At 45.3% G+C, this 14,680-nt stretch overlaps 1 protein-coding gene across 5 annotated transcripts in view; it reads right to left on the bottom strand.

Moving 5' to 3' along the window:
• Positions 1-2,586: 2,586 nt before the first annotated feature.
• SLC14A1 (solute carrier family 14 member 1 (Kidd blood group)) overlaps positions 2,587-14,680 on the bottom strand; it is a 77,022-nt gene continuing 64,928 nt past the window's right edge. For all 5 annotated transcript variants that reach the window (XM_063958332.1, XM_063958303.1, XM_063958313.1 and 2 more), the window contains exons 6-9: positions 11,697-11,844; positions 8,657-8,791; positions 6,133-6,182; positions 2,587-3,389 (exon numbers count right to left, since the gene is read on the bottom strand). In XM_063958332.1, coding sequence (XP_063814402.1) covers positions 3,216-3,389; positions 6,133-6,182; positions 8,657-8,791; positions 11,697-11,844 — 507 coding nt within the window. In that variant the 3' untranslated portion in view covers positions 2,587-3,215. The remainder of the gene's footprint in view (positions 3,390-6,132; positions 6,183-8,656; positions 8,792-11,696; positions 11,845-14,680) is intronic.

Here is a 14,680-nt window from a genome sequence, read left to right as displayed (position 1 = left end):
CTTGAATTTGTCTAAAAACATGGAATGAGGTCCTCTTTTAGTATCTTAGAATAATTCCCATGAAGTCCATCAGGACCCGGCGACCTATTAAGACGCAAATTATCAATAGCAAGTTTCACATCTTCTTCCGTTATTTCACTGGAGAGAAATTCCCTCTGTTGGGACGATAAAATTGGCAAATTGGCTTCATTAAGAAATGAATCCGACAAATTTGAATCTATAGGAGAGTCCATATAAAGTGAAGTGAAGTATGAATAAAATACATTATTAATGTCAGCAGGTTTGGTAAGCGCCACATTGGAATCTGGATCCAGCAATTTCATAATCATTTTTTTTTCTGTTGTCGGTTTGCAACTGCAACACATTTTTAAACAGAAATGACTGCCGTGTGTTTGTGCCACTGCTCTGTTGCTTAGTTTATTATGCTCCATAAAGACAGTAATGCCCCTTGCACCATATTATGCCCTACAGACAGTAAGGCCCCTTGCACCATATTATGCCCCAAACAGATAGTAATACCTCTTGCACCATAGTATGCCCCCCCACAGACAGTAATGCCCCTTGCACTATAATATGCCCCACAGACAGTATTACCCTTGCACTATATTATTCTCCACACAGACAGTAATGCCCCTTGCACCATATTATGTCCTGCAGACAGTAATGCCCCTTGCACCATATAATGCCCCACATACAGCAATACCCTTGCACCATATTATTCTGCACACAGACAGTAATACCCTTACACCATATTATTCTCCACACAGACAGTAATACCCTTGCACCATATTATGCTCCACAGACAGTAATACCCCATGCACCATAGTATCATATTATGCCCCACACAGACATTAATGCCCCTTGAACCATAGTATGCCCCACAGACAGTAATACCCCATGCACCATATTATGCCCCCCATAGACATTAATGACCCTTGCATCATATTTGTACATGCCCCACACAGTAATGCCCTTTAGAGTTATGCCATACTTCCTGCTCGTTGTCAGGTGGTACAGGATGTGCCGCCACCACCATGGTTTGTCCTGACACTTTTGCGCTGTTTGCGCCTGCCAGTCCCTCTCAAAATGGCCGCCGCAACCTCTAGTAACTGTCACAAGTGTCTGGCGGTGGCCATTTTGGGTGGGACATTTTCAACAGTATTCCATGCGGACAGCCAGACTGCATGGAATATTGTCTCAAAGAGACAGTGGCCATGGCCTCAGGGTCCCCGTGCATTTAGCCATAGAAACTGCCCTGCAGACAAACATAATTTTTGACCACCATTGGATCGGGTGAACTTGCGTATTCCTGCACCAAGTTGTAGCATCCAATATTTAAGAGGCACATTCTATCTAATCTCCAGCCCCAGTTAGCCTGGAGATGTGCCAGTTACTTCCCTCAAAATGTCAGGACATCATACAAGTAAAATCTACATAAAGTATTAAAACAGTCTGAATCCACCAAATAAAATATAGCTCCGCCACTGGCATTCTGCAGCTGTCAATGGCTCTGCTAATTCAGTAGTAGTTCCAAATATAGAAAACGCCATAAGTGTTTTGAATCCATCCTACGTAAGCGGCACATAAAATACACACGCTGTTACTCTCAGGCCTTTTGTTGTGTCTAGTAGGAAGTTATTGCAAGTCTTCTCCATATATCCTCCGATACAGTCTCATGCCTTCTGGTAAGTTAGTTGCTATATATTTACACAGAGACTGTACAAGGCTGCCTTATCTATGTCACCGCTGCAGCTACTCCCACGGCTGTACATCGTAAAGGGAGATATCAAAAATACAAAAGAACCATAACAAAATTGTCAGACTTAAAAACAAAAACCTAAACAATTAAAAATGATGTTGTGTTTGTTCTTCTGAGAGCAATTTGTCTTTTAGTAAGAGACAGTTACGGGGTCCTGGGGTATGTATGTGAGAAAGGAGGACGGGCTCCATCCATAAGGCCCAGTCCGGGTCTTAGTTCTTGTAGCCTCAGAGAAGGCTAATTAGTGATTTCACCTGCACCAGGGTATTAAAAGGCCTTATCTTTTGTTCTCTCACTGTCTGGGGAAAAGGGACTGCACAGTCTCTGATAGAAAACCTGCTACTGGATACAAGTGAGCTAATACTGGGTGACATGTTGCATATGGTTTTTTAGTGTTAGTCAGAAGTGAATTGTATTTATTTAGTGCCAGACGGCAGGATGTCTGTTTGTGTTTTATTTTATTCTGCTCAATAAAACTGGTTGAGGCCAGTTGCACCAGAACCTTGTACCTTGGCCAGATTTCTGAAAGCTTGAAGAGAGTTAGTGTGAGGGGAGATTTTTATCAAAGCTTGGAAAGAGGTAAAGTACCAACCAATATGTCCCTGGATGCCATGGCTGTGTTTGGAAATATACAGTTAGGAACTGATTGGTTGGTACTTTATCTCTCGCCATGGCTTAGTAAATAGACCCCATGTATCTCTCCCTACTTAATGTCTCTCCAAGCCTTCACAATTCTCCTCCTAAATGTGTAAACATGCTTTTCCTCCGGTCTTCTATAAATAGTGAGCGGTTTGAACTCTTTACTGTAAAGACACAAACCAGACAGGTTGAAGGTGTTTCATTATTTTATTCAGCGCATTTCACACAGAATGATAATAAAATTTTACTTCACACATTGTGCTAAGGAACCTATATTCCTTATTCCTTATGATACACGGTGCAGAGAGAGACCACAACAGCAAGAGGGTTCAATTTGCTAAAGTCACAGTACAGCCTGGTTTTTGGTATAAAGTTCTTATCTATTGACTGAACATTTTTCATCCTAAAAAGGGACAAATGTGAGCACTGTGGCATTGTTAAATGTCCCTCAAAATAAAGCGCTAGATGGAATAAAGACCTTTATAATTAATGAAGGTGCTGTAACTCGGCAGTTGGAATATTAGCCTTCGGAAAAAGATCTAGACACAAGCTAATGACAGTAATGTCAGTTAACATTTCCCTTTGATGGAGAACAGTCTGAAACAATCTACTCATAGGATATAGTTCTGCAGATCCTTCCACTTTTTCACTATACCCATTTTAGTCCTTTTGCCGCATCACGGCAGATTCCTTGGTGCAAAAGTGCATGAGTGGTACTTGAAGCAAACAAGTTTGAAGAGAATTATCCATTAGAGAAGGGATGATTTCTTGACCCAAGACAAAAAGTGCAAAAACTCAATTTTAGTTGACGTTGTGCTCAGAGGTGATGTTTTTCTTTCCGATTCTTCAGATTGAGAAAATAGTTCCTATTTGCCTCCGGATAAGTGACCTTGGACAGCGGCAGCTTGTAAATGGCCGAATTGTTCGTCGTTATCAAGAGGAATGTGAGAGCAGAGAGGCAGAATGGCCAAGTGCAACATGGTAGCCCAACCTACAAAAAGAACAATACAAAACGGAAACAAAGTTATAGGGAAATGTAATCAAAACAAGGTCATTTATTTTTCAGAATTATATTTTTTAGAAGAACATCTATGGCATGCAGTCATTTCATTCATCCCACAAAATAAGATGCCTGTGGAGTCCCAAAGTTTGCTATACACAATAAGGTTCACTGATCAATATGGAACACACATGGGTTGAAAGTTTAACATGATCTAGACTGGTCTTTTAGAGCTAGTGGTTAGGTTCGGGTGACCGGCGGTTGGGAGACCGCTGGTCACCATACCGACGCCGGGTTCCCAACTTTTAGATGGCCAGCAGGAAGCGAGCGCAACAAAAGCCCCTAGCAGGCTTGTTGGCTCAGTGCGCTCGCCACGGGTTCTATTTCTACTCTATGGGTGTCGTGGACACACAGGAGTGGGAATAGTCCCTGATGGCCGGCATGCTGACCCGCGGGCAATTCAGTGTTTGGGATCCCAGCATCGGTAATGTAACCGTCAATCTTCCGACCGCCGGTCACATAACCGCATCCTGCTAGAACACTGAATCTTTTTTGTATCAACTGGTTAATATGGTTAGAAGACAGAAGTACACTTATCCAGCATAAGGCCATTTGTACACATATGGTACGGAGGGTTCATACAGGGATGCTAGCTGGTCAAGGTCTGTGAAAATTTATAGGAACACCTAAATGCTATAAAATGTTTATCTTCCCGCATTTACTGCACATTGCCCTAGACTCCTGGCCTCGGTTAAAAATAATTTTTTCATTTGACAGTTTTTTAAGTTTTTGTTTTTAAACAACTTGTATCCCCAAACAAATTGATGTTACAAATAGCAAAGTCTACCAATATCATAAAGAACATACAACGTGTCAATAAGTTCAAAAGGGTAGTAGATACAAAGAGATATTACATTAGGCAATTAGTATCACATGAGATAAAGACATAATGGAAGTAATAAAATATAAGAAAGCAGCGTGGACATAAAAGACGGTAAAAACCTAGCAGACAATCCAGTGAGCATCTAGTCTGGGCTGTCAAAACTTTTTGGCAACATAAAAACAGTAGAGACAGAAAGTAGTGACCAAAGGATACCTCTTCGAAAAAAATAATAATTAATAAGAGCAGCCCATAGGCTACTGTGATCTAACGGCATTTGAAGCTGATAGTTTAGCAGCCTGCATTGAATCCTATGGGGGGTGGGGGGCGCTGCTTTTGCGGTTGGAAATGGAGGGAACAGGTCCTCCTTAACTCCTGGGGATACATAGCTTTTGCAGGGATTTCCAGAATATAGATATCTGTAGGGGTCTCCCACAAAATGACTAACAAATATGATTCAAGCAGAAGGACAAAAAGCAGTACATGTTTTATGAAGTGATTAAACTATTCTGATTTGTTTCCATTCCATCATGAATACTTACAGTCATAAGTTATGTGACAGCACTGTCCAGATTACAAGGAGGGGACATATGAGACTTATACAGGTCTGTGTGTAGAGGGCTTGGCCATATTATCCACTATTTTGTCATGTTGTACATTGTAAGTTGTTGCTATTTCATGAAGGAGATCTTGGCATTGTACAGTGGGGGGCATGGCTATGATGACCCTAGGTGTCAGTCACACCCCCTCCCCACCCCCTATGACAAGCCACCCCCCACATTGACCACCACTGTGCTGACCTGGCTGCCCCCTCCCAGAGTTCTCCAAACATTATCAGAATAATTGTAATACATTCTGCAATTTAACAGTACAATTTAGGTTCTTTGCATCATTTTGGCCAAAAATATGGGCCTACCCACCGCATCATCAAGTAGGTCCCTAACATTCTAAAAGGGTCAAGTCCAGGTCATGGGACCCCCTAGGCCAGGCCAATCAAAGCACCCCAAGGCATCACAATAGTGAGAGATAGCAAGTAAAGTTTTAGAAGGTGTTGGTAAGTGAAAAGCAGCTATGTTGTATGGTATAAAGATGCTCAGTGGATGAGGACACAGCTGTAGATCACAAGAGGCGACCTTTCTGTAATATATGTGCATTATACATAGTGCGGAAAGTACACACACCTCAGCTATGGTGTGTATGAAGCAATGCCAGGTCTAAGCATAGTAATATTCCTGCAAAGGATGACAAGCTTCTGATTGCTTCTTGTTTTGTTTTTTTTTCCCTTTAGATTCTCGCTTGATACTTACCACAGTAGCGGATCTTGCCTCGGGCAAGAAGGACTTTTGCTCACGGCGCCGCCTTCCGGAGGGCGCCGGCGCCATCCGGAGGGCGCCGGCGCCATCCGGAGGGCGCCGCACCATGGCAAGATCCACCACTGTGCCCCCCGAAGTGCCCCCCGCTGCGAAGGGAACCAGATGCTATGCGTCTAGTTTCCCTTCGTGGAGAGGACCTTTGCTGTGCGGTGTGCAATGATGTCATCGCGCACCGCACAGCATTGTGGCACAGACGCTAGGGGTCATAATTGACCTCTAGTGTCTGTGCTGTGCTATGGGAGAGACGTCATGACTGACGCCTCTCCCATAGATCCAAAGAGAGAAGAGGAGAAGAGCGGCGCCAGCGGAGGTCTGAAGCGGTCTGGAATCAGGAGCGGGGATCGTAAGTATAATTTTTTTTTCTTTCATCTGCGCTTCAAGGGGGGGAAATGTGGGCGTAACTGACCACGCCCCCATATGAAGCCACGCCCCTATATTTTTGCCCGGGGCACCACAAGGGCAAGAACCGGCCCTGACTTACCACAGTCATCATGTTGCCCAGCGACGCACCCAGGTATGCGCAGAAGAGAGCTACAGGTACGAGAAAGAACAAAAACATTGCGCATCATTAAATTATAATAGTCTTAGTTTGTAGTTCATCATCCTATCACACCCCAGTGTAACACCACCCAACATACGGAGAAGAAGTTGCAAAACATGTAATACCAAACTGCGTGTGCATCTGTGGTTGTTTTCTTTAAATATTTTATTCTGAGCAGCAATTCTCATTGACATAGATGGTAAAGCAGAGCTGCCTGTTATTTTCAGCATCAGTTCCATCCCCTTCCAGTAGACTATCTGGGGTAGGAAATGTGCTGTAGGCTTTCTGGTTCAAGCACAGTACTGCATCCAATTTGGAACAATTCGAAACACCACTCTTATTTAATAATACCGTCCAAATAGTGCAATCACGCTGGAGCCATGGCCATCTGCAAAGAGGTTCCCATTACTGGAGGGGAGAGGTTCATTTTGTGTAACGCACATTTGCATTTCAGGGAGATTAAGAAAGCAACATCTATGAGTGCGGCGTTAAAGCGGACGTGTATTGGGCCTATTAATCAGCATATAGCATGAATTGCTGCACTTGGGTCCTCATTCCGAGTTGTTCGCTCGCAAGCTGCTTTTGGCAGCTTTGCACACGCTAAGCCGACGCCTACTGGGAGTGAATCTTAGCATAGTAGATTTGCGAACGAAAGATTAGCAGATTTGCGAATAGACAGTTCTTAGCAGTTTCTGAGTAGCTCGAAACTTACTCTGCCACTGCGATCAGTTCAGTCAGTTTCGTTCCTGGTTTGACGTCACAAACACACCCAGCGTTCACCCAGACACTCCCCCGTTTCTTCAGACACTCCCGCGTTTTTCCCTGAAACGGCAGCGTTTTTTCGCACACACCCATAAAACGGCCAGTTTTCCGCCCAGAAACACCCACTTCCTGTCAATCACATTACGATCACCAGAACGAAGAAAAAAACCTCGTAATGCCGTGAGTAAAATACCTAACTGTATAGCAAATTTACTTGGCGCAGTCGCAGTGCGAACATTGCGCATGCGCAATTAGCGGAAAATCGCTGCGATGCGTAGAAAACAACTCGGAATGAGGGCCTTGAAGCGAGGGAGATAAAGAAGTATTGCACCCATGAAAACAAAAAAGGCAAAGTCCTGTATCACTTCCCCTGAGGCTCCTTTTTCTAATGTTGGGTACCAGAGATTGGCAACCAGAGCGGCCCCCGCTTCCCGATTCTAGATTTTCACGCCAGTTGTAGTGTGGTGGTTTTAGTTTTGATATTTTTAAATAGGGATTCCCCACCTTTAGGGGTAAATATAATAGAATTGTCAGAGGTGCAGGACTTCGGGCTAGAATGCCCTTTAAATCAGAAATCAGTTACAAGTCAAAACCAAGTTCGTTTTGGCTTGTAAATGATTGCCGCTTTAAAAATAGGGCAATCTCACCCGAAGTCCCACACCTCCGGCAGTTTGGACCCTATTACATTTACTCCTTGGACTTTTTAACTATTGCAGGGGGACCCATGTTTGAGGTATAACTTTTACACAGGTGCATCTAACAAGGCCTGTACTAGCAGGTGCACAGGTGCATTCATTACCGGCTGGCATTTTTAAAGATCCACAGGTTTTGCTAATTAATTCACTTGTGATACTGAGGAGATGTGTAAACCAGGCACTGCTAGGGGTCCCCAGGGGCTGTAGATGGGAAACATTTATCTACAGAGCGCGAGTTCTGTTTGAGAGCCAGGATCAAGGTGCAATTTGGCCACACATTGGGGGTCATTCAGAGTTGATCGCTCGCTGCCAATTTTCGCAGCGCAGCTTTCAGGTGAAAAGACGGCATTTCTGTGCATGCGTTTGCCCCGCAATGCGCACGCGCGACGTACGGGTACAAAGCTCTTTGTGGTTGTGCTCAGGTTCTAGCAAAGTTTTCCTTCGCACTGGTGGCCGCAAGAAGATTGACAGGAAGGGGGCATTACTGGGTGTCAACTGATCGTTTTCAGGGAGTGTTTGCAAAAGCGCAGGCGTGTCTGAAAAAAAGCAGGCCTGGCTGGGCGTTCGCTGGGCGGGTGTATGACGTCAAATCCGGACACGAATAGGCTGAAGTGATCGCAAGCGCTGAGTAGGTTCAGAGCTACTCAGAAACTGCACAAACTGTTTTTGCAGAGCTCGGCTGCACATACGTTCGCACTTCTGCTAAGCTAAAATACACTCCCCAGTGGGTGGCGGCATAGTGCTTGCATGGCTGCTAAAACTAGCTAGCGAGTGATCAACTCGGAATGACCCCCATTATCCAAACAACCAAATCACTTCCAGTCGACCGGGCCCTTTATTGTAGCAAGAAGATGGCAAGTTTGATAGTGGTCATTTTTATACCTCATTGATCAATATGCTCAAAAAAACAAGTTCCAGTGGAATTATTGGGTTGGCATTTGAACCAATTGGCCGACATTGCTGCACCCGTGGCTAGTGTTAGATTTACCCAGCTACGATGTACGTACCACAGGCAAGAGCGAGCAAGTGGGTCTGCCAGGTGAGAGCGTAGAACATTCCTCCCACCGCTATACAAGCCAGGACAGAATTGTAGCCCCACAGTCCAAAATAGATTTTATCAAATGGTGTTGCAAGGCTTAACCCTGAAAAACAGAAAGACATTTTGGACATTGTCAGGGAAATCAGCCAATAAGTCACAAGACTCAAAGCACAGTAATAAGTGTAGAGCCAGTTCTCTGGAGCACAGGTTCTCAAACTCGGTCCTCAGGACCCCCATACTGTCCATGTTTTGCAGGTCACCTGTAGATTTTTAAAATGTGAAGTTGGTGATACACAGAGTAGCTGTGGGGTGACATGGAAAACGTGAACCGTGTGGGGTCCTGAGGACCGAGTTTGAGAACCACTGCTCTAGAGCACAGGTTCTCAAACTCGGTCCTCAGGACCCCACACAGTGCATGTTTTGCAGGTCTCCACACAGAATCACAAGTGAAATAATTAGCTCCACCTGCAGACCTTTTAAAATGTGTCAGTGAGTAATTAATACACCTGTGCACCTGCTGGGTGACCTGCAAAACATGCACTGTGTGGGGTCCTGAGGACCAAGTTTGAGAACCTATGCTCTAGAGTCATTACAGTGGAAACTGATACCACATACCAGCAACTCATTGGCACATTTTTGCATAGTTATCAGAGCTGGATTAAGCAAGTACCTCCGGGCCCCTCTGTTTTGGGGGGCCCTCGGCCAAAGCTGCTAATGCTCCATCTCCTCTCTCCAGTCTCCGCTGCCAGCAGCTGATCTCCTAGCAGCAGCGGAGGCTGGAGATTACAGAGTCAGTCCCTGCGCTGCCTGAGAGGAGGGGGAGGGGGATGGCGCACAGCTGCACAACCGCATGTGGGACCTCACACAGCATGGGACTCACTGCACTCATTCTCCCCTTGCAGCATGAAACCCTCCCACCCCGCCCGACTGCCTGAAATTTTCTCTCCCCCCCGCTGCAGCATGAAACCCTCCCGGACAGCCTGAAATCTCATGGTGCATGCAACTGCATCATTCAGTGTTAGTAAAAGGTCTTGTTGTGGTGGAACAAGGGGGGAGGGGGGGAAGAGAGACTTGCAGCAGAAACAGCCATGGGGTAGTTGCTGACAGAAGGGGGAGGGCCCCTGTCTTAAGTGCCCTGGGCCTCCCGAAGGCTTAGGGTCTGATTCAGCATGGAATGCTGCTTCAACAGCTTCACATGCTGAAGCCCCCTGCAGGGTGCGCACGTGCAGAAGCCGCACTGCATGTGGGCACACTGTGAGATGCAGTAGCGGATCTTGCCATCCGGAGGGCGCCACACCATGGCAAGATCCGCCACTGTGCCCCCCGCTGTGCCTGCCGCTGGTCCCCCGCTTTGAAGGGAACCAGACGCTACGCGTCTAGTTACCCTTCATGGAGAGGACCTGTGCTGTGCGGTGCGCGATGACATCATCGCGCACCGCACAGCATAGTGGCACAGACACTAGGGGTCATAATTGACCTCTAGTGTCTATGCTGTGCTATGGGAGAGACGTAATGACGTCTCTCCCATAGATCCGAGGAAAGGAGAAGAGCGGCACCGGCGGAGGAGGAGGTCTGCAGCGGTCTGGAATCAGGAGCGGGGATTGTAAGTATACTTTTATTTTTATTTTTCTTTTCTTCCAGCGGCGCTACAGGGGGCGTAACTGACCACGCCCCCATACAAAGCCACACCCCTATTTTTTTGCCCGGGGCGCCACAAGGGCAAGAACCGGCCCTGGTGAGATGTGATGGCATCTCACATATGTGAATGCCTCTGCCTGACTGACAGAGGCGGTTGCGGGGCGGGATGAAGCATCGTGTTGGCGTTTCGGGGGGTGGCATTGCAGCATTTGGGGGTTGCAGTCCGGACAATGCAGGGGCGGGCCGCGGTGGCTGTGTGACATCACACGCAGTCGCTACGACCAAAAAGTTGGTGGGTTATCACAAGTATCGCTGTCTTGTGATGCGCTTGCATGTCTGCGGGGGAAAGGGCTTGATCCGACATGCAAGGCGGACTTGCCCTTTGCTGGGCGTCTTCCCCGCATGTCAGTGTAATGGATTGTAGATGTGTGATTTTTCACACATCTACAACTCTTGCTGAACTAATCCGGCTCTGATCGTTATACCTCTGTGTAAGCTGTCAGACACGCATTCAGTTTACTAGAATTGCACTTCTGCCATAATTAGCAAGAAAAAATAAAACTGGCAAATGTAGATGCTGCCCAATTTGGCAGTACAGTATCTTGGCGGCACGGCATATCCAAATTTACACCAAATAGAAATTCAAATATTTATTGGAGGTCCTGATTCAGAGATATACACAAATACGATATAAACCTCTGATGTTTGCAGATCTCCGCATGTTCATGCAATTGACCGATGCTGCATCTTCAGATTCAGCAGCGGAACAGAGAAGATGGCAAGTCTTCTCCTTTGCTTTGCATATTGTTGCACGGCTGCTGCACATAGAGACGCAGATGCGGCACTTATAGCGTCCTCCCCTTAGTAAGCCCAGGAATCTGGCCGCAGGAATTATCTTATCAATTTAACCTCCTTGATAATGCCCAATTCAGACCTCAAACTTAGTGATACAGTATTTATTGTATGATGGTACAGAATGCCCTATTGAACCAATGCTAATACAATGCAACGAGTATAAGCAGCTGCTTATTGGTTTATGTCTGGTATATGTGAGCCAATGAGAAGCAGCCTACACTATATACTTTCTACAGCTCCTGTTGCTTTCTACTAGCTGCCAGATGTTACGTGTCCCAATTGTACCTGGGGAGAACCCTGTTCTCTACTAGAGATCTGTGTTCTAGCTTCACTATAAAGACACCCAGGCAATGCCAGGCACAACAGCTAGTAATAAAAGCAACATTGGGAATTCAATCCAAGGCTCCAAAATTAAGAAAGTGGATGCAAGTTGTTTTAATGGTTGTAACTTGCCGGCCAAAGAGTACGATGTGTATTTTAATGCTTTTCTGTACATGTAATAATGACACATTTACCTGCAATCATGCCCACTGCTGATCCAATTCCTGCATGCATGCAAATCACAGGGGAAGAAATAAACAGCGCCGCCAAGAAGATTCCTCCAGTCCACGGGTTATCACAGCCGTACACCTGTCCGACACCAACCGGCACAGCCTTCAGCAACTGCGAGACAGATCATGGAGTATTATTACACAATAGTTCATACAGGTTCAGTGTGCATTCTCTTGTTAACCAAAGTGGCTGTACCGCTATAACATTACATGAGAGGTTTTATTATGTAGGTTTTGCTGGTTGCTACCAAAAAATCAGTCTAGGACAAAGCACATATAATTATCTGGGTGTGATACGGGATCCCGGTGGTTGGGGTGTCGCCGGTCACATGACCGACACCGGCATCCAGACCATAAGAATGCAATACTCCTACTTAAGTAACGTTGGAGTATAGCAACAGGTAAAAGGCTCAAGTATACTTGAGAATTTATGGTGGGAAGACCCAGAACTGGCCTTAGCTATAGGCAGGCTAAGCATTTGCCTAGGGCATCCAGGCATGTCTAGGGGCATCCAAGTATGTCCCTATAGTATCTCATGCTAGGAGGGACAGTCCGCAAACTGTTACTTTCCACATGTATACACTGCTGGTTACATTTGTCAAATAGACTGCAGACAGTCCCTTAAACTCCATCCAACTTGCTTGAATGCCTCTGACTTGTGAGACCTCAGACAGCAGAAGCTCTGTAACTGCATTTCCTGGACCTGTGACATTTTCAATGACTATATAAGGTTATTACTGGATGACTCCTTATGATACCACATGTGTATTTTCGAAGACTGCTCCACATAAGTCTGGCATCACCTATTCAGCTTGTGCACATGGGTGAGGGGGACCCTGCCATCCTGTGTGTGTCCCTTATCCCTGTGCAAACCCCAGGTGTCTGTAGGGATATAACATGGGAGGTGTTCTCCCCACACTTAATTTCTCAGTGAGTCCATGCCGTAAAATTCCCATCACCCAGCACTGTAACGTGGTCAGTAAGTTGCGTTGCGCTATTTCTATATGAAACATCAGTGCAGTGTGACTTTCGGGCGCATCAGACTGGGGGGCAGAGCATAAAATAAAAGGGCATGTAGTTGCTGGTAGTAACAGACACCAGCGAACACACTGAACAGTGAAGAGAATGGACAGGTGCTACATGCTTGATGCTGGTCTTTTTGTATAACCAGCATGTATGACAGTATCTGGACAGTGCTGCCATCTGTGTCAAACCAGCAAGCGAAAATAAAGGGTGAGGCTTGCAAAGGACAGCATACCCTGTGTGGTCACATCCCTTGTAAGGGTGCCCCTTTAACGGGAGCGAGCGCAAGCACGCACCCACCCTGCCTGCCAACCCTATCTCACAAATGCAGTCACAGATCTAGGGAGCTGCATAGGCACACACACTGACTGCAAGCATGCCAGCAAGCAAAAGTAAGTTTTCTAAAAAAAAGCTACTAGCATTACTAATGTGAGGCATATGTGTAAGGTTCATTACTGTGTGGCATTATGTGTATTATGGGCATTACTAATGTGGGGCATATGTGTCAGGTGCATTACTGTGTGGCATTATGTGTATTATGGGCATTACTAATGTGAGGCATATGTGTCAGATGCATTACTGTGTGGCATTATGTGTATTATGGGCACTACTAATGTGGGGCATATGTGTAAGGTGCATTATTGTGTGGCATTATGTGTATTATGGGCATTACTAATGTGGGGCATATGTGTCAGATGCATTACTGTGTGGCATTATGTGTATTATGGGCACTACTAATGTGAGGCATATGTGTAAGGTGCATAATTGTGTGGCATTGTGTATATTATGGGCATTACAAATGTGAGGCATATGTGTAAGGTGCATTACTGTGTGGCATTATGTGTATTATGGGCATAACTAATGTGAGGCATATGTGTAAGGTGCATTACTGTGTGGTATTATGTGTATTATGGGCATTACTAATGTGGGGGCATATGTGTCAGGTGCATTACTGTGTGCATTATGTGTATTATGGGCATTACTAATGTGAGGCATATGTGTAAGGTGCATTACTGTGTGGCATTATGTGTATTATGGGCATTACTAATGTGGGGCATATGTGTCAGATGCATTACTGTGTGGCATTATGTGTATTATGGGCACTACTAATGTGAGGCATATGTGTAAGGTGCATTACTGTGTGGCATTGTGTGTATTATGGGCATTACAAATGTGAGGCATATGTGTAAGGTGCATTACTGTGTGGCATTGTGTGTATTATGGGCATTACAAATGTGAGGCATATGTGTAAGGTGCATTACTGTGTGGCATTATGTGTATTATGGGCATTACTAATGTGAGGCATATGTGTAAGGTGCATTACTGTGTGGTATTATGTGTATTATGGGCATTACTAATGTGGGGGCATATGTGTAAGGTGCATTACTGTGTGCATTATGTGTATTATGGGCATTACTAATGTGGGGCATATGTGTAAGGTGCATTACCGTGTGCGATTATGTGTATTATGGGCATTACTGATGTGGGGCATATGTGTAAGGTGCATTACCGTGTGGCATTATGTGTATTATAGGCATTACTAATGTGGGCATATGTGTAAGGTGCATTACTGTGTGGCATTGTGTGTATTATGGGCATTACTAATGTGGGGCATATGTGTAAGGTGCATTACTGTGTGGCATTATGTGTATTATGGGCATTACTAATGTGGGCATATGTGTAAGGTGCATTACTGTGTGGCATTATGTGTATTATGGGCATTACTAATGTGAGGCATATGTGCAAGGTGCACTACTGTGTGGCATTGTGTGTATTATGGGCATTACTAATGTGGGGCATATGTGTAAGGTGCATTACTATGTGGCATTGTGTGTATTATGGGCATTACTAATGTGAGGCATATGTGTAAGGTGCATTACTGTGTGGCATTATGGTTATTATGGGCATTACTCATGTGGGGCATG

This window comes from Pseudophryne corroboree, chromosome 1 (assembly GCF_028390025.1).
Source record: "Pseudophryne corroboree isolate aPseCor3 chromosome 1, aPseCor3.hap2, whole genome shotgun sequence".
NCBI classification, from domain to species: domain Eukaryota; kingdom Metazoa; phylum Chordata; class Amphibia; order Anura; family Myobatrachidae; genus Pseudophryne; species Pseudophryne corroboree.
The sequence above is the reverse complement of the archived record's forward strand: the minus strand, read 5'-3'. Positions and strand labels throughout refer to the sequence as shown.